The sequence below is a fragment of the Mercenaria mercenaria genome, chromosome 13, assembly GCF_021730395.1.
Source record: "Mercenaria mercenaria strain notata chromosome 13, MADL_Memer_1, whole genome shotgun sequence".
NCBI lineage: Eukaryota > Metazoa > Mollusca > Bivalvia > Venerida > Veneridae > Mercenaria > Mercenaria mercenaria.
In genome coordinates, this window is record NC_069373.1 from 8238079 (window position 1) to 8258623 (window position 20545).

The window sequence follows — 20545 nt, forward strand, 5'->3', positions numbered from 1 at the left end:
TACCTTTGAGGTAACCATAAATTTGAGATATTAGTAAGTATGGGATATCGAGTTTCAACTGTATAATTCAAATGACTTTTTTCCTGTTATATGACTTTGTCCAGAAAAGCATTCATTGATACAGCAGGTGTAGACCAACTGTGATTGGCTGTACAGAATTTCAGTGAAACATGAATTAGTGTAGCTAGATGCAACATCTTTAAACAATTCATTCAGTAAAAAATATCAATGTGTAGCAACAGTTTCACAGTAATCGAGATTCAGGCTCACTATAACACACAGACTGACAAATGGAAAAAGTGATGAATAAATTTATCTGATGGGTGAAATAAAGACAAAGAAAACCTGTCGTTATAAGTTAATGTCATTTAGTTTTTGTAATTTATTAAATTTTAAAAATTATATAATTTGTTATTGTCCACATAAAAGGAATGCTTAATATCTTAATACAATGTATTTTGTGAATCAAAAACAGATCTAAATATTTCAATATAAATTTGTGTATCTGTGGTGTTATCTTTTAACATGCAAGTTTGAAAAAAAAAACACAACTTTCTGCTCTGTAAAACTAAATTCTATAGTACTATATTAAATACTATAACTTAAAATGGTGTAATTGAAATATTCAGTTCATTGCAGTTATATCAGAAAATAGCTTTACTAACACAAGATTTCACTTATAATTCAGGTAACATAGTAATATATAATAAATGCAGTAGAATTCCATTTGAAATAAGCAGTTGACTTACTTGTCATTCAAGGTAGTTCTGCAAGTTTTGATCAGTTTTTTTTCTACAATATAGAATTAACAAAACTCAGATTTTTTGAAGCTTTAAAATAAAATAAGAAATTTTGGCAAACAAAAATGATAGCAAGAGACCAGCAATTCCTAGGTGGATTTGAATGCATTAGAATTATTTTTTGCTATCATTCTTTATCTTTTGAAAAAAAGCAAACATGCATTCTTGTAAATATACACATGGGATGACATTAAATTTTATATGCAGGATAATTTTCATTCTGTATGCCAGGTCCTAACTTTATTCTTTCTTACCAAGACAAAGAATGTTTCACCATGGCTCCCAGAATATCAAATGAGCAGAACTACCTTGAGTGAAACTTTGAGTATGTGTTCCATACATTTCATTACTTGCCAAGAGATGTCAAAGTAATGTTTTTAGTCTGTTTGAATTTTTTCAAATTTTCACAAGTTTTCATTCATATAACAAAACATTTTGTTCATCTTTCCAATTTATATATTAACAATATCACAGTAAGTTAAGGTGGAGGTCACTGGAGGTCAATAAAGGTTAAGGTTGCAAAGTTGGTCTATTTGCATCATTGCGAATAATTTCATCAAAAACGAACTCCATTTTGTCTATTGTATCTGCAACAATTGTGTACGTCTGAAATAAAAGAAAATCATGCATTCAGAAAATACACAAGTTTTACTAGTAGCTAGTGTACCTTTTTCTCAAAAAAAAAACAGCAAAAACCAAGTTGGGTCTAAAGTTGGTGTTGTACACGAATGCCATTTTTGTTGTTTGAGCAAAATCTACTTTCTCATATCCTTTAAACAAGTAAAGTAAAATATTATAAACAAACAAACTAACGCAAAAGAAATCATTTAGCTGAAGAGGGTCAAGCTTAAGTAAAACCACAAAACTGAAATACCTGTGCAAAAACTTTTTCCTTATATTTTCTATCAATAATAGGATCTTCATGAGCGAAGGAAGATTGCAGCATACTAGTTGGTGAGCCCGTTTTCTCCCTGTCCCCTAAACTCCCCGCAGTCTTACCACGGCTAGGTGGGCCCCTAGGGGCAGGGGTGGCACTCTGTTTGCCCGATTTAATGTCTGCTTTTGTTGACTGAAATCAGAATTGTACAGCAGCATGTATTTGTTACTGCAGCTTCTTTGGTAATGGAGATCACATTGGAGTCAATGGAGATTACAATAGAGATCAAAGTGACCTCTACTAAGGACCAGTGTACAACTGATCTAAATAAATAGGCAATAATACCAACAAGTTGTATAGGACTTAAAAAGCATGTTAAAACAACATCTTAAAACAAACTTTGTCCTGTATCTTATATAACTAGATGCCCACGGGCAACATGTCGAGCCCGTCAGCTGTCAAAAGGACTGGGAGTTGCACATGACAGTCCTTGTCTCATTGAGGCAAACATTTATGCCAAATAAAAAAGAGATTGCAAAAAGTTACAATATAAGTTATTTAAAGTAACAACAAAGGGACGTAAATCTTAAAAAAAAAAAAAAAATTCTAAGTCCACACAAATATCCTCACCAGAAGAGATAGGTCAAAATACACCCGAAAATTGGATGTAACATGCATGTTGTACTACAGAAAAGTGGTCTTGATTTTTCCCTACGACCAGTAATAAAAAAGTTACGAATATAAGCCATTTATGATAACAACAAAGTGAAGTAATTCTAGGATCTTGCGCATGACACTCCATCTCATGATGATGAACATTTGTGCCAAGTTACATCAAAATCCCTCCATCCATGAAGAAGAAATGCTCCGGACAAAGTTGTCATTCTTGTATCCTTTGACCTCTAAGTGTGACCTTGACCTTAGACCTAGGGACCTGGTTCTTGTGCATGACACTCATGATGGTGAAAAATTGTGCCAAGTACATCAAAATCCCTCCATGCATGAAGAAGAAATGCTCCGGACAAAGTCATTTTTGAATTTGACCTTTGACCTGTAAGTAAGACCTTGACCTTTGAGATAGGAACCTGGGGTTGCGCATTACACTCCTTCTCACTGAGGTTAACATTCATGCCAAAGATAAACAAGATTGCTCCATGCATGTCAAAGTTATGGTCCGGACTAACAAATCCGGACGGACGCACGGACGGACACACGGATACACACACATACACCGAACAGCCATTTGGACAACTATGTCTTCTCTTCCGCAAGCGGGCTCGACAATAAAACCTTATTAACTCGATTTTGTTAGTTTCATCAACCATATTCCTAATACTAAGCATATGCCTTACTTATTGAAACATCAGTGTAAAATATGAACAGTTGCCAAAATCTTGAGACGTGTTTATAAATTACCTCTTTTGACATTTTCCCTCCTTTATCTTTATCTTTATCTTTAGCAGGAGTAGGAGCTTTCTTGTCCGGAGCTTTAGCAGCCCCCTTATCCCCTGCACCACTCTTACGTCCTTTACCGTCACCTTTAAATAAACAATCATACATTATGCTATAACACACATAAAATGTGATGTCATTTTTCTCCTTATTTTGATTTTATATTGCTTGATTTATTATGATTTATAATTGTGCACTTGTCACTCAAAAAACTGACAAGTATATTAAAAGTTAAGATATCAAAATTCTTTAAAATAAATAAATAAAAGTTGAGATGTGCTTTGAAATGATTTGCTTTACATTACTGTACATGCATTCCAAAATATACTTGTTAACTTTGGCTACCAGTACATGCAGTTATGGTGAATGATGACTTAAGAAACAACAGTAAGAAAAACACAACAACAAAAAATTTGGTAACAATTCTTAATGAAAAAAAAAATATTATGGGATATAAGTAAATGTACAGGATAAAGGTATGAGACAAAATAACGTAACTGGATTATACGATATAAACCACAAGTGTTTTCAAATAACTAACATGTTAACACAATGTTTCGGAACACATGAAAAACCCATGTTAAAACTAGTACTCTTTGGATGGATTTCTTATGAACTCAAAAGGTCACTGTCTTTAAATAACCTGTGAATTGCAAAAAAGCAACTAATCACAGGTGGCAGTTATTTCTTAACCAATACCATTAAATGGAACTCATAATCTATAAAAATAATATTATAAGCAGTGAAATGACAAATGACAGAACTGCTTTTATACAGAAATAGTGTCTCCAGCTAAATGTACTCATGCTGAAACCAAACCTAGAACACATTTATTATCACGTGAAGTAAAAAACAGCTCTAACATTATTTTCAGGAGTATCCACCCTTAGAGTTTTTGAAAACTATATACAGATATTTATACCAATCCAGTAGCCTATAATATACATAATATATACAAATCTCCATGGAAAATTTTTGTCTGCGCCTGTATTCATCAAACTTTAGACTAAATCTAAATAAATAATCATTTTGTTGTTACTTTTTATTATAATTGAGTCTATACTTTGGAATTGTTCAAAGGCTTTTATAGTAAGTAGTAAGAGATATATTTAGCATCACATGGATTAAATTAGGATGCAAGGACAAAGAAAAGGTATTTTAACCCTTACCATGCTGGACACGATTGATTCTGCCTTTGCAACCAGTGTAGATAATGATCAACTTGCACATCCATGCAGTCTGATCATGATTTGCACTATTCACTGTTCAGCCACTATCATTTTGGTAAGCACCCCTTTTAACAGTTAAAGGTACACACTCTCGGTGTGTTAAAGCCTTGATGAATACACGCTCGAGTATGTATATGTAAGACTACTGGAATAGTGACCACAGAACAAACAAACAGGGAGCTGACAGGGTTCACAGTTATAATACTGTCTAACTTACTACTGCCCGGCACTCTCTCAGTCTGGGTATGACCAGCTGTAAAACCACAACACAAAACATACAAAGCTTTCTGACAAAACATACAAAGCTTTCTGACAAAACATACAAAGCTTTCTGACAAAATAACTTGGTGTAAAACATACATGGAAAAGGAGACTATTGAGAAATGAAGGGAGTTCATTTTAATCATCAGCTTTTCAAGCCATTCAGTTTTCAAGAGTAAATAAACTTGATTCAATAGTAAATAATGGCAATAACATGGTTCCTACAAAGCAGAGAAAGTAAAATCCCCTGAATTTTCCCTGACTTTTGCATAATTTCCAAATTTCCCTGACCAATTCAAAAATCCCCTGAATTTTCCCTGACTTTTGCATAATTTCCAAATTTCCCTGACCAATTCAAAAATCCCTGACTTTTCCCCAACCTTGAAAAAAAATTTCCCTGACTTTTCCCTGACCATGGGAACCCTGGATAAAGTGGAAAAAATGGATGAAAAAAATGCAGATGGAACATAGCATAAACAGCTAATAGATAATGATGAAATCTAAATGAATAACTTGAAAATATACTAGAATGGTTTTGATTATCATACAATATATTTCAGTCTTGATTATATGTCTACGAAACAAGAAAGATGCTCTTCTAGCATAAAAGGGAGTATAATATACTGACAATCTCGACGTGATACTGACTTTTCTAAATGCCTATCAACATTTCAATGTCACATTTTCACAAGAGTTATGGACATACTAACAGCACACTATGTTGTGTTAACCCTTTACCAAGAAAACTCCAAACTAGCCATGTGTTTACACACTGTGTATCTGTGCAGTGTGTGCCTGCTTTAAACACTGACTTACTCAATGTACTATCTTCAGTTTGTAATTTGGGGTTATTAGTGGGTTTAGATGGAGTTCGTGATGCACGCCTGCTCTCGCGGGATTCCTGTTTAGACTCTGATAGAAAATAATGCAAAAAAATATGATGAACATAGCAAGATGTATATGGAAGTTATAATGGTGGTAACCGGCAGCCTTCTGAAAGATAAACCATCTGTAGCATGCAAATTTAACTAAATAACATATCTCCAATCTTTAATGGTCTGTCAAGCAAAAACACATTCTTAAATACCAGATGATACATTAGCAGCATGCAACATTCAGTTTACAACAATAGTCATGCATTGTCAATCTCCAGGCAAAGCAGATCTCTTCAGGTCTGTATAACATGCATGTTCATGCTAAAATAACTGAGCTGTTCTATGAAAAATTCAATGAATATTGCTGCATCTTTTTGTCAAAGCAATGTCTTTTAAAGTAATACCTTTTTAACATTCATGATTTAGGGGTGTATTGGTTGCTAGGGCATAACTGAATATTAATAGATATAAAAGTCACTAGTCAAGGAAGCCTGAGCAATCCCAGTTTTAGTATTTTTGTTGAAAATAGCATAAACAAGTAATTTTACTATCTATCTAGCTCATCCCTTTATTACTGTATTCTAGTTATACCAGTAGTAATGTCCTTTTTCTCAGTTTCAAAGTGAATTGTGATTATCAGAACAAAATTTTACAGAAAGAGAGTTTTTAAACAGAACAACTCAGTTATGTATAATTGTAAACATTCTAAACTACATGCTCAGATGTATTATTTTGATTTTTACAGTGTTGTGTATTTAATAGTGACAATTTTATCACATGCCTTCATACTAAATGATCAAGCTTATACAGAATTTTTTTTTCAAATTGTACATAACACTATAAATGACTGCTTATTTCACACTCTATTTATGGTCAAACCCATAATGCACTTTTCTTAGTTGCTACTAAAAATCACTTTCATTTGAATTATTTTGTTACATCAGCCATTTTATAACTACAACTAATTATTTGTTTCTTTTCTTTTCTTTTTTACAACAGGTGATAGGAAATTCTCATATAAATACCTCTGAATGTCACAATTTTGACAAAAACTAGCTGAAAACTTTTCACTTTTCAGAAAAATCAGTCTAAGAAACAGCAGTGTTGAGAAATAATGTGTTGGTTGTATAGGTGTGAAACAAATACAAAAATAATAAACAATTACAACTGTCTAAATACATCACTACTTTCCATTATTGGAAAATGGACTGATTGCTTAAGGCAGAACTTTTGGTGGGTCAGACTGTTTTCTCTCAATCTATCAACACATTTAAAGGCACTGTCCTCCGGATTTCAGCTAAAAATAATCTTTCAAAGGGAAGTTTGGTCATATAATATTTAAATCTTTCTTTAAAAGTGAAGTTTGGTCATATAATAAACAATAGAACAGGAATTTTTGTTTCTAAACTAGCTTAACTAGATGCCCACGGGCAACATATTGAGACCACCCTTTGACCCCTAACTTTGACCTTGACCTTTGAGACAGGAACCTGGGGTTTGCACATGACACTCCGTCGCTCATTGAGTTAAACATTCATTCCAGATATAATCAAGATTCTTCAATGCATGTCAAAGGTATGGTCTGGACAAACAAATGCAGACAGACACATACACAGACGCACAATGCACGCACATACACCGAACAGCCATTTCGATGACTATGTCTTTGCCTCCGCAAGCGGGCTCGACTAAAATGAAAAGTCAAGAAAAAAAACATGCTCCCATCGGGAATCAAATCCGGGCTGCCATGGAAATAAAAATCTGCCTGCGTTCTTGACCAATATACCATGGAGCAATACAAATTAAACGATTGTTAAACATAAAGATTTATAATTAAAGCAGTTTACCTCAGGTAACCTGTTACAAATGCTTCTCAATTCTGAATGCAAAAATTAGAGAAAACAACTAATTCTCATGTGTTTCCATAACATATAGTCTGTTTCAGAGCTTTCTTAAAATATAAAGCATTACTTTCCTGATACCTGAACATTTTCTTTTTTTGTTGTTGTATGACCTAGAGATCAGTGCCTTTAAACTTAACACTATGAACAGATTTCCTCACCACAGGAACTAATTTACTAATTTTTAAATGGGAAAGGGTAACATAATTTTCTAAAATAAATCAAGTTTTAAAGAAAACAAAATCTCAAAACAAAATATTTTAGATCTGTAACAAATACAGCTAAAGCTAAATAAAAACCATAAAGTGTGGTAACTATAAGGAATGTAAGGAAAAATTCTATTTGTTTTTGCATTTTCTATCAAGGATTGCACGTATGATTTTCACCAACACTGGGTCTGGGTTTCGGCTGGGTAAAGCTTTACCAAGGTCACTACTAAAGTTGGTTTGTTTAACACTTGCTACACAGATTGGGATAATGAAAGAGACAAATTAAACAAGAGATGTGCTACAATTGTTTACCAGACAAGGACAAATCAGACCCCTCTCGCACCAAACGTGGAGAATCCAGAGCTAGAATGAAATGTTTTCATATAAATTCATTTGTCCTCAGTGAATTCTCTAAAATTTAAATGATAATATATATGTTATGCTGATGACAATAAATGATAAATGCTAACTTTAAACTGAAAACCTGTAGGTGAAACAGCACTTAAATATTTGTATGAAGTTCATTTTTCACAATGAATACAGTCAATACACTCTCATCAATATTTGAATACGACAGAATCATGCCATTCTGTGAGTTTACTAGAAACATTAGTGATATCTAATGGAACTTTAAGAATTAGTGCACTATGAAACAACATCTGAAGCAAAAATAACCTTCATTATCAGCTGGTTCTGATGTTTGACCTTTATAGAAAATTAGACACAGATATTATATACATATAAAAGTCTGCTTAACAATACCGTACAATGACGTGTATATGCCTGTTACATGCCGCGATCTTACTGCAGTATCATATATATGTCTGGGATCAGGCATAGCTTATATTTATATATATACACAACATGTAATATACAGTTTAAATGCGGAACTACAAATTTCTCTGAAATATGGGGCTAATGAAATGCTGACAAGTTAGTTATTTATTTAGTGTTTGATGATATGAAGCAAAAATTAAAATAAAGAAGACTGATGAAATTTGTTGCAAAATTCTACAGAAACACCAAACACTTCTAAAATAAAAAATGGAGAAAATATGAAAAATGGCATAATTATACGAGAAAAATGACAACATACTTGTATCTTCAGAAAATTCATCAAGATCTTTCTCTGGCAGTCCCATTACTTGTCTCACAACTACTGACTGACCAACCATCTCATCTACAGCCTCCACCAGTAACTGATAACTGAAATATTTACATTTTGTAATATTAGTATAAGTCAACTAATGACTAATTAATTTCAATTTACCTGCCAGGTCAAATAGAAATGGCCAGTACACGACCCCACCAGTTCAGATGTTATAGCAATGTTCTCCATGATCATCACACAAAAACTATGTCTTCCAACACTCTTCCAGTTTTAAAAAAAAAATGTCTGATGTTATTTGTCATCCAACTCACATTCATGTTTAAAGTATGCCTGAATTCACTTGTCTATCACCTTATACTTATTTCTGAAATATGTCTTAAGTCATCTGTCTTCCATCTTCCACCTCAAACTCGTGTTTAACCTTTAGCCTGCTGGTGGCAAGTGATTCTGCCTTTGCGACCAGTGCAGACCAAGATCAGCCTGCACATTAATGTGCAGTCTGATCTTGGTCTGCACTGTTCGCCATTCAGTCAGTATCTTTTTGGTAAGCATCCCTTTTAACAGTTAATGGTACTGTCCAAATTGAAAGACGGACAAGTTCATTATAGAAATTTAGTAGGGTAAGGGTTAAAAATATGTTTGAAGTCATCTGTCTTCCGCACTTTATTGATGTTTAAAATATGTTTGAAGTTATTTGTTTTTGCACCTCACATTCATGTTTAAAACTGGTCTTTTATCTGGTAGTGGTAAACCAGGAGCAATGGGTGGTTAAATAACCACAATTACATGGAAAAATGGATGAATTCATGTCAAACAAACCGACCATTTTCAATAATAAAATAATACTGTTCCAATTTCACTTGATTGTTGTATGGCAAATTCTTTGTTTTCCTTCTTTGTTGTAAGTATACTGGTGTATACACTTTCTGCCTGGCTTCACAGTTAATATTCAAAATCATTTCCTGAGGTACAAAGGAATAAGAGCAAATAATTCTGACTACTGACGAACAAGGAAGACATTAAATTAAACATTACTTTTTACAGATCTTTAGACATTCAAAGCAAGCCAAGTTGAAACAACTGCCAAATCTACAGGGTATTTGCAATCTGTGAAATGGTTCCAACAGAGTTCAGAGCTGCTGTATTTTAACCATTTAGGTTTCTTTGAATTTGTAGCTTTAAAACTGAGTACTCTGCATCAACCATTTTGAAATATACAAACATAATTACAGCATAAATATGGAAGTTTAAACGATAACAGGATTATGGTATATTTCAATATTCTTCTATTTTTTAATATCTTATTTGTCCATATCCATGCGATAGTACGTACAAATTGTTATATGAAAGTTCTTACCCTGCCTTGTAGAGCTGTTTATGTACAGGTTTCTGGGGTGTGAATGACATCTTGGATACACATGTATTGAGTTGATGTAAGAATGTCTCCTTTCTTTCATCGTCATCATCCATCAGCAATATATCCTGGTACAGAAAAACAGTAAATCATATACATGTATAATATAATTCAAGTAATACACAGAATTAACACACTGTATAGTTACTTGTTAAAATAGTCATTCTACGGTTTTCCTAAAGAAATCAAAACTGAAATTCCTTAGAATGGACATCAAATCAAAATTAGGCTGTAAACACTTACGAAAGTTCAAAAAACTCTTAGAATAATCAAAACTCTTACTTTCATTTACCACATGACATTTAGCTGAAGGTAATGTGTAAAAACAAAATAAGACATAAGACTGTAAAGAGAACTTGATTGAAAATTAAGACAATATAATAAGAATAATCTTACATCTTTAAGATCATCAACACAAAGATCCCAGGTGCGACCCTCACGTTCTTCAGGAGGTACCAGCTCTAAATGAAGTTGCTTCAACTCTTGGACAGCATCATGGTGATAATGTAACTGAAATGTTAAAATTGATTACATTTTTTATTTGCTTTTTATTTTTTGCTCTCTTTTTGATGGGCTTAATGTCACCCTGTCACAATTTAGGTCATATAGAGATTTTCTAGCTTTTTTATTGGAAGAAGACCCAAAGTGTCCCTCTAGGCATTATCTCAGGGTAGCAGCAACAACCGGCCAGCTGGATGGTTTGCTCAATAATTCCCCGCCATAAGCAAGGTTTCCAACATACAGCTGTGAGAGGTAAGTGATTCAAAGTCAGCTACCTTAACCGCTCTGTCACGGAGCTCCATGACTGGACTGTTTTCAACAAGCTTTAACTATCAATTTTAACAGATTTAACAACAGATAATTTATAACTGATATTTCTCAGCCTATCCTAGTTATCAAATGTGACATCACTGGAACATGTGGCATCACACAGGTAAAGCAGACAATAATGTATAAGAGAGCACTCCTTCTACTCATGTAGACCAGCTTCCACTTCATATACTGCATGTATATTTTGCAATAAAATACATCTCAGATTGTAATATTTTGTCAAGTTTATGAAATTCTAAGAGTGCAATAAATCAGTAATATGAATTTCATGATGCTGTGTTTTTTTATGTTACATTCTACTCTAGGATTGTAGACTGACTTTCATTCATAAAAGTTTTATGTTCACTAATATGATTTACAAACTGTCTGATTAGCAAATTCAGAATAGACATGAATATTTAACAGAAGTAAATGTCAAATTTTACTGAGAGAGTTCAGGTCACAGACTTGTTTAATGCTAGAAGAGCTCAACTCTACTGTGCTCTGAGGCCTGGCTGACTGGTTCAATGCTTGTATCAGACATGCAGAATGAACAGAGCAAAACCATTTTTATTTACTGACTGTGCCAAGACTGTGAATGGGTTGGAAGTAGTTATGTTAGCTCGCCCTACCCCGGAGTTTTTCAGCTGAACTTAAAGACAGAGAAAAAAAATTTATTTTTATTTTCACGAGCTTGCAATGCGTCTACTACCTATCAATCCTTATGTTTTAACTGTTTAAAATGTGATCTGTTATTTACCTTGGGATTACATCTCTGGAATATTTCTTCCTCTGTGATGTAAGCGTCTATAGGACTTGATGGTCTCTCGGGGGTCCTCATACCACCTATAATCTCCTCCAGGATATGTCGCATCATCTGATCAGCTTCCTTCTTCTGTAACTCGGACTGAAAAATAGAAATAGAAAATCACTAAATATCTTTGTATCTATCTAAAAACACTTTTAAAAGATCTTTTTAAAAGTATTTCTGAACTTGAAATTTACACAATATGTAAAAATGCAAAATTTGTATATAGTAACTTACCATTATTTATGTATCATTTATTCTTTCATATGGAAATACATGGTAAGAATTAAATCATAAAATGCCTAGTACAAGTTTTACATGATGTTTCTACTCACCTCTAGTTTAAGTCTCTGGCCCTTGTATTTATCCTCGGCAAAGGCTATGCCTCTCAGCGTAACAAGTAAAGCTGCACCACCGCACACTACAGGCCGGGTTTCAAACTGCCATTGTTCCTGGAACACACCTGCATTTGGGGATTTGAAGACAAAAGGGAACTTCATTGTCTCCCCTGGCAGTATAACTCCGCTGCTATTGTTGAAGTAAAACCTCTGTACACTGGCCTGAGCCAAATCAAATGGGTTCTCTTTTGGCTTTTTCTGAAAACAAGAAATTAAGATGTGATGACAACAGATCTTGCAACTGCAAATTTTCGGCTGTACATTGTATCTACAGTTCTATCAAATATTATTAAAGAAAGGTTATCTCAATAAGTACAAGTAATTTTTTTTTATCCTATAACCTACAAGACTAAAATATACATTAGTTAAAAAACAACCTTGTAAAACAATTCCAAAGTTTACAGATGTAATATATTTTTGGAAATGAAAAGGGTTCACAGTCTTATGTGTCTTATTCTAGATAAAAGAATCAACCTCCGGGACTTACCTTCCAGTCATAGTAGACAGATGTTGTACCATTGTTAATGATGGTAAGATAACTGGTAACTCTATCCCCTGAGAATGTCTCAAAGTTGACACGAGCCTCTATCCCAACCTGGTCCTTAAAGCTGTAGCTGTCACCAGTCCAGCGTGCAGCCTGACCAGCAAACTGGATAGAGGGACCAAACACTGGAGTTGGGTTACTGTCTGTCCGTGTGTCAGGATTCCCACTGCAATAAAATATCAACCATTTTGAGACAGTCATGTCATTACTTAACTTGTGAACTGGTTTTTACATGAAATATCCCGTTGCTGTAAAAAACGATAATTATTTCTACAAATTCTAGGCCAGTTTTTTAACTCCTGCACTATGTTACTTTTGATATATCTTAATAGGAATTTAATCTTCTGACATTTTCATTTGCAACAAATATATCATACTTCTGCTATCATTTTTCTGATCTTTCTGTTCCCTGACCTTTGTAATGCACCAACTGATGCAAAAATATAATAAATCTGTCACTTATAATATTTTCCATAATGATAAACATGAAATAGCCATGCTCAGCCAATCAAATTTACTGATACATTAAACTCTAGGACTGTAACTGATAAGCAGTGCAAGGAGCCAGTGGAATGTTGGAAATATTCACTCTGATACAATATATCTACCCATTTTCAAAACGGTAAGTAATCAGCAAAGCTTTGCCAGCATGTGAGTAGGTACCTATCAATGACAGTCAATACATGTACCTACAAAGTGCCTGGAAAATTGGCAGCCCTAAAATTTACTAATTTTTTTATTTCAAACAAGCAAACTTTTCTTTCGTGATGGCTATATACCACTGGAAGGATAATGTTAGTCAACTTACCCAGTGATATCAGCATCATCATCATCTTCAACAAGCATTTCCATCTCTGTAATTGGCTGTCTCTCCATGTCTAGTAACATCTGAGATGTGCCTCCAGTCTGATCCCCTTCTCCACTGTATGGGTTACATGTTCCAATCACTTCTAAACCATCATAGTCCTGTAAATATAGAAATTACTGTCTAGCTTGTTTAAGTGATGTAATGTAGTCTAAATGCAGTTAGTAATGATTGTGTTTGCTTGCAAGGACAATTTTACATTTCTTGAATTAAACAAGTGATCACAGAGTGATCTTGGCACCCACCAATGTGCCATTTTTGAGTGTTCCAAATTTCAAGACTTACTGACTAGCTCAAGGTCAAATTTCATTTCCGTACACAACACTGTGCATGTGGTCCAAATTCGAAAGCTGTAGCTTGAGAAATGTGAAAGTAGGTCACTAGATCAATTTCAAGGACAAAATTCTTTGTACACAAAACTATGCATGTGCATCAAGTTTGAAGGCTGTAGTTTGAGAAATTTGAAAGTAGGTCACTAGCTCAATCTTAAGGTCAAAGTTTATTTCGGTACACAATCCTATGCATGTGGTCTAAATTTGAAGCCTGTAGCTACAGAAATGTGAAAGTAGGTCACTAGGTCAATCTTAAGGTCAAAGTTCATTTCGGTACACAAAACTACGCAAGTGGTTCAAATTTGAAAATTGTAGCTCGAGAAAAGTGGAAGTAGGTCACTAGGTCAAGGTCAAAGTTTGTTTCAGTACACAATCCTATGCATGTGGTCTAAATTTGAAGCCTGTAGCTACAGAAATGTGAAAGTAGGTCACTAGGTCAATCTTAAGGTCAAAGTTCATTTCGGTACACAAAACTATGCAAGTGGTCCAAATTTGAAGGCTGTAGCTCGAAAAATGTGAAAGTAGGTCACTAGGTCAAAATCAAGGTCAAATTTTATTTTGGAACACAGAACTATGCATGTGGTCCAAATTTGAAGCCTGTACCTTCAAAAATGTGAAAGTAGGTCACTAGGTCAATGTAAAGGTCAAAGTTTGTTCCGGTACATAAAACTATGCACGTGGTCCAAATTTGAAGGCTGTAGCTTGAGAAATGTGAAAGTAGGTCACTAGGTCAAAATCACAGTCAAATTTCATTTCGGAGCACGAAACTATGCATGTGGTCCAAATTTGAAGCCTGTACCTTCAAAAATGTGAAAGTAGGTCACTAGGTCAATGTCAAGGTCAAAGTTTTTTTCAGTGCACAAAACTATGCATGTGGTCCAAATTTGAAGGCTGTAGCTACAGAAATGTGAAAGTAGGTCACTAGGTCAAAATCAAGGTCAACTCACGTCAAGGTTAATCTTGCCACTCAAAACCATACATGTGGTCCGAATTTGAATGTTGTTGGTTATTGACAAGAAGATTTTAAAAGCTTTTCCCTATATAAGTCTATATGAACAATATAACCCCAAGGGCGGGGCGCCATATTTGAGCCTAGGGGGATAATTTGAACAAACTTGGTAGAGAACCACCAGATGATGCTACACTACAAATGCCAAAGCCCTAGGCTTTGTGGTTTGAACAAGACGATTTTCAAAGTTTTTCCCTATATAAGTCTATGTAAACCATGTGACCCCCAGGGCGGGGCCATATTTGACCCTAGGGGGATAATTTGAACAATCTTAGTAGAAGACCACTAGATGATGTCACATACAAAATATCATAGCCCTAGGCCCTGTGATTTTGAACAAGAGGTTTTTCAAAGTTTTTCCCTATATAAGTCTATATAAACTATGTGACCCCCGAGGCAAGGCCATATTAGACCCCAGGGAAATAATTTGAATCATCTTGGTAGATGACCACTAGATGATGCTTCATACCAAATATCAAAGCCCTAGGCTCTGTGGTTTTAGACAAGAAGATTTTTGAAGTTTTTCCCTATACAAATCTATGTAAATTATAAAAATAAACAAAGGGCCATAACTTACTAAAAAATTGTTGAACCAGTCTGATTTTCAGGGGGACACAACTGGGTATCAATACATCATTCTGACAAAGTTTGGTCAAAATCCCCCTGGTAGTTTCTGAGGAGATGCGATAACGAGAAATTGTTAACAGACGGAAGGACGCACGTTCTAACGAAACGGTATTTATGTGACACCCCCATTGTTCTCTCTATTGTTCTAACAGTCACATAAAAAGAAAAAGGTCACATAAACAGAATGGAATGAATGACATCAAAGAGAAAATACCGTTATGCAGTCACTTAACCATCATTTCGCGGGCACGGATGGACAGACGGAAGGACGACGGATGCAGAGTGATTTGAATAGCCCACCATCTGATAATGGTGGGCTAATAAGATCAGCTCTAACTAAAGAGGAAAAATATTTAAAAACTACAGTGTCATAATTATGCATGTTGTTTATTTATTCACAAATACATGTGTTACTGTAGTTAGATGGTTTATGAACAGTTTTTGGAATGCTTAAGATAACCCAGATTTTATATTTATTTCTAACGTCAGGTCCGAGTCCCTAAAATCTGAAGTCATAACTTACAGGTTTATGGGGGTCCAGCTCCTCCTCAAACTGTTTGAGTTGTTTCTTTCTTTGCTCCAGATACCCAGACTTGTGCCAGGGATAGTGCATGGGTCGTGTGTGGGTAGGTGCCCAATGCCAACCTGTAGAGGACAACAAAATTTACTAGTGTCTTATATACCTGTAATATCAATAAGATGCTTAATGTAGTACAATGTCAGTTTACAAAAATGTTCATGGAAAATTAGCAACACTGTTTAACTATTTTAATTAATACCAAATGAAAGTTTTACTAGAATACCTCAATCGACTTTATGACAGACTAATATGAAATTCAAAACTGACCACTTATGTATAAATGCCCCTCCATGCAATATTTCAGGCACAGGCTGGCAGCAGGGTAGAATCACTGGCCTTCCCTTAACAGCCGTGCTTTCCATAGGTAACATACAGTGCTTTAGGGTATAGCAGATAGCTAACTAATTTTTCCTGCATTCCAATTCGAAGAAATGACAATAATATTTTATTTTTTAGTATATCAGACAGAAAACATCTATTCTTCTTAAAACAGTCAGCTTTTCATAGAAATTTTTAATTCATGTGTTTTTTCTCTCCACGCCATTGTTTACATATGAGCTGATTTAGGGTGTACAGGATAGCTTTGGTCATTTTTTACATTATTAGTTTAAAATCCACATCTTAACAAACTTTCCAAGACTTCTTTACTATAAATCAGAATAATAATGTATTCAATTTTCAAAAACATTCAGCTTTTTAAATTTCTATCAAATACTTTTCATTCACTGACGTTTTTTACATAAGCACTGATTTAGTCTATAGTGGATAGCTTTATTTTACATTTGATGACATATGAAAAATAACACAACAAGCAAATATTTAAAATGTATGTAAGAATGTCTGATTGCATGCCAGTAAAAGAATGATATGAAAAGTTATACAATAATTCAAGTCTAAATATAAAATTTATCAACCTATCCTCTATACCCTAAAATCCGCTATACCCTAAAGCACTGTATAGCCAAATGCAGGCACCTTGTGTAGCTTACGTAAACAATCATTGTGACCTACCAAATGGTCCATCTTTGAGGTCAATGTAATTCATAAGGAACTGTAATACAATAGAAGCATGTAAGCTCAAGGAAGGAAATGCAAGTGGCCTGTAACTATACAGAGATACTGTTAACATTTAACAAACCTTTTTCCTCTCTGATCTTAGCTGGGATCCCAATATGCTCAATGGGAGGTGGATAACCTTTCTCTGTCTGGGTCAAGGTCATACTAAAAATATACATGTAGCATTGAAATGAGACTTACATTGATATAATTAATCCTTTAACATGTAGAAGTGATTACAGAGACAAAACAATATAAAGTCAAATGATTCTGTAAGAATCGTGAGACAAATAAGACTAGATGTCCCAGTTATATATTGCAATTATCATACAGACAATTTTGTTCAAGAACAACTGAAGCTAGGTTAAAATGCACTAAAATATCAAATTACCAAATCACTGTAAATATTTTCTTTTATAAATTATCTAATGACCCTGTTTTTTCAGCATACATACAATACCTACAAATTATATTTTCAGTTTGATATATCACAACATGCATAAACATGTTAACCATGCATACAATAATAGTACAATGTAAACAGCTACAGGTTCTAAGGTTATTATATAAAATTGTGGTCCTTGTGTTGAGCATATCTACTCTGAAATGTGACATCTATCAAGGTCTACCCATAATGATGATCAGCAATTTTCTTTTTGATAAGCTATTTCAGTTTACAAGTTTTTGAATACCCTCATGGGTGGGTAGCACCAGGAATGGGTTCTCTTATACCCACATGGTGATGGGTACCATTAAAAATCAGGTGTTGCAAGTGATTAATTCAAGCTGTAGAACTTGTTTCCTAACAGACTTAAAAATAAATCTGTATATATTGTGCAAGTTGAGTATTCCTTGTCAGTAAAGCCATGTAACTATGATGCGTATTAACTGCCAAAGAATGCCCAAATATGAGTAATGTCACTGCAGCCATCAAATCATGTAAAATGATAAGAAAACAAAAATAAGTTTTTACAGAGTACCTTGATCTATTAACAATACATCATGTATTTCCTACACCCCCCACCCCCCAACCCCCACCCAAAAAAAAAAATCATTAAAATATACTGCATACTTTTCAAGATATCAACAATTATGGAAAGCATGGTTATGGCAAATACCTTGTGTCAAAGATTTTATTTTAGTCAGATATCGAAATAATTGTGGAAATAAGCAGTAAAACTTGCATTAGCACTACAAGGGTAGTCATAACAGCGATGATGTCACAAAAGTTTTAACAGCAAATGCCAGAAAGACATCAATTCATGACATTAAATTGCTAATTTGTTACATTAATTTAATGTGAATTAGCAAGTGCCTTTGTTTTTTTCTACTTATAAAAAGCAATATTTAAGCATGCAGCGAAATGGTGTCAGTGGTATATTTTGAATATCTATGTATTTAAAAAGAAAGAACCCTAAAAAATAATATTATCCCATGTAATCAGAATTGAATTAGCAAACAACGTGATGAATTTCATGATAATACAATGATGAATACATAAGTAATGGGCACAGTGATATAACTTCTGGATCAACTGTCCGCGCATACCAGAAAATGTAATTACACAAAATTTGCAGGTTTTCATTATGGGTATACTACCTTAAAATGTGATTATTTTTTCATAATTTTCTCCACTACTGCTCCTACAAAGGTTAAAAAAATAACAGGAAAGTCCTTGAAGCAAAGCAATTTTGTCATAAATTTGAGCATGCAGCTCTGTTAGCAACCCTTACAGAAGAAAAAGGCCTGCTGCGTACTCTTGCTGTGTACATACAGCGTATATGATGCGTACATGATGTGTACTGAAATCAAGGGCTTTAAATAGTACGCAGGATATACACCGCACATACACCGCACATACACCGATAGTACGTTTGTAGTACACTTTTGACATGAAAATGAGCTCTGCCGTGTACTACTTGCTGCATACATGCTGTGGACTACATAGTACACAGGATGTACGCTGGAGGAATTTAGTATGCGGGAAATAGTACGCAGCATGTACGCGGCACATACACTTTTCACATGCAAATGAGCCTGCGGTGTACTACCCCTGCGGCGTACATGCTGTGTACTCCTGCGGCGTACATGCTGTGTACTCCTGGCCAGAGTCCTGCGGCGTACATGCTGTGTACTCCTGCTGCATACATGCTGTGTACTCTTGTGGTGAAACTGCTGTGATAATTTAAATTCCTTACCCCACCAACTTTCGTATGCAAATGCTGATCATTTGGACAGGAAATAACAGAAAAAAGATAAGTGACATGCATCAATAAGTATTTACCCTTACCAAAATAATGTAGATTGATGTTATCAAATAAATAAGTATGCTTTTCTTCGTCCACTTTTCAATGAAATAAATCAATTTTGTAGCATGTAATTTGGTAAACATTTGAAGAAAATGGCGTAACTGCATCAAGGGGAAACAACTTTAATGCAACTAAATATAAGTGTTATGATTTATTATAGATGATGTGTGTGTAGTATGTATTTATTTTGATTAAAATCCATCTGAGAACAATCTAGGACTGGAATTATATAAGCATTTATACACTTTTAAGCGTAAAAAGTAGCGCACCAAAAATTTTGGATTGATTTTTTTCTAATGGGGCGAGCGCAATTAGCCAAAAACGTTCTGAAAATATACGAGCGGCAAATCTGATAAACAACTTTTTAATTTGGTGAGGCCTTAATGAGCATTAAAGCCTTTATAAAACATGATAGAATGGTGTTTTGCTTAAGAGTATTCAAATAACAGTGAGAGCTATTAATTCTTCTCATTCGGGCGCTGTTGAGGCATTATCTTGGTAATTATTTCATGTACTACAAAATGTAATGCAACAAAGTTCAAATACGGCTTTTCAATTATCCAAGTTAGAAAGCTCCAGGATTAATTCAAAATGAAAAAAAAATATATTTTTACACTGCATGCAAGGTGCAGCTCAGAAATCACCAAGATGTAAGTTTCACAAATGAACATTGCAAATAGTTTGGCAAATTTTCATTGTTCAGAATACCGGTAATCTGAACTATTCTATGCTATTAAGATAAAAGTTACTCAGAAATCAAGTTCTTGCTTCCAAAAAAAAAAAAAAATGTACAGATCCTTCCTGCATGAAGTGTACTTCAGACTTTTACCTAAAAAAATTCACAGTATGAACACCAAAAGAAAATGAACAAGTCCCTCCCGCGTATATGAAGTTTACTTAAGACTTTAACTTATAAAAAAAAAACTAAGTATAAATGCCAAAAGAAATTGTACAAGTCTTTCCTGCGTATATGAAGTGTACTGCACAAATTTCAAAGTATCTGCGGTGTACATGCAGTGTACTATTTTCTTGTACAAGTCCCTCCTGCGTACATGCAGTGTACTCCTTAAATTTTCAG

The 20545-nt window shown here is 34.3% G+C and overlaps 1 protein-coding gene across 14 annotated transcripts in view; it reads right to left on the reverse strand.

Annotated features, from left to right (window-relative positions):
* Positions 1–346: 346 nt before the first annotated feature.
* Positions 347–20545, reverse strand: part of LOC123529953 (MYCBP-associated protein-like) — a 75544-nt gene continuing 55345 nt past the window's right edge. For 9 of the 14 annotated variants that reach the window (XM_045310591.2, XM_045310588.2, XM_045310590.2 and 6 more), the window contains 13 exons: positions 17241–17323; positions 16046–16167; positions 13498–13655; positions 12633–12855; positions 12083–12343; positions 11700–11846; positions 10526–10639; positions 10073–10197; positions 8701–8810; positions 5436–5531; positions 3094–3215; positions 1675–1869; positions 347–1406 (listed from right to left, as the gene is read on the reverse strand). In XM_045310591.2, the coding sequence (XP_045166526.2) occupies positions 1311–1406; positions 1675–1869; positions 3094–3215; positions 5436–5531; positions 8701–8810; positions 10073–10197; positions 10526–10639; positions 11700–11846; positions 12083–12343; positions 12633–12855; positions 13498–13655; positions 16046–16167; positions 17241–17323 (1852 nt within the window). In that variant the 3' untranslated portion in view covers positions 347–1310. Of the gene's footprint in view, positions 1407–1674; positions 1870–3093; positions 3216–4575; positions 4612–5435; positions 5532–7916; positions 7968–8279; positions 8310–8700; positions 8811–10072; positions 10198–10525; positions 10640–11699; positions 11847–12082; positions 12344–12632; positions 12856–13497; positions 13656–16045; positions 16168–17240; positions 17324–20545 lie in introns of all 14 variants that reach the window. The other 5 variants (XM_045310578.2, XM_045310583.2, XM_045310581.2 and 2 more) reach the window with 5 other exon arrangements.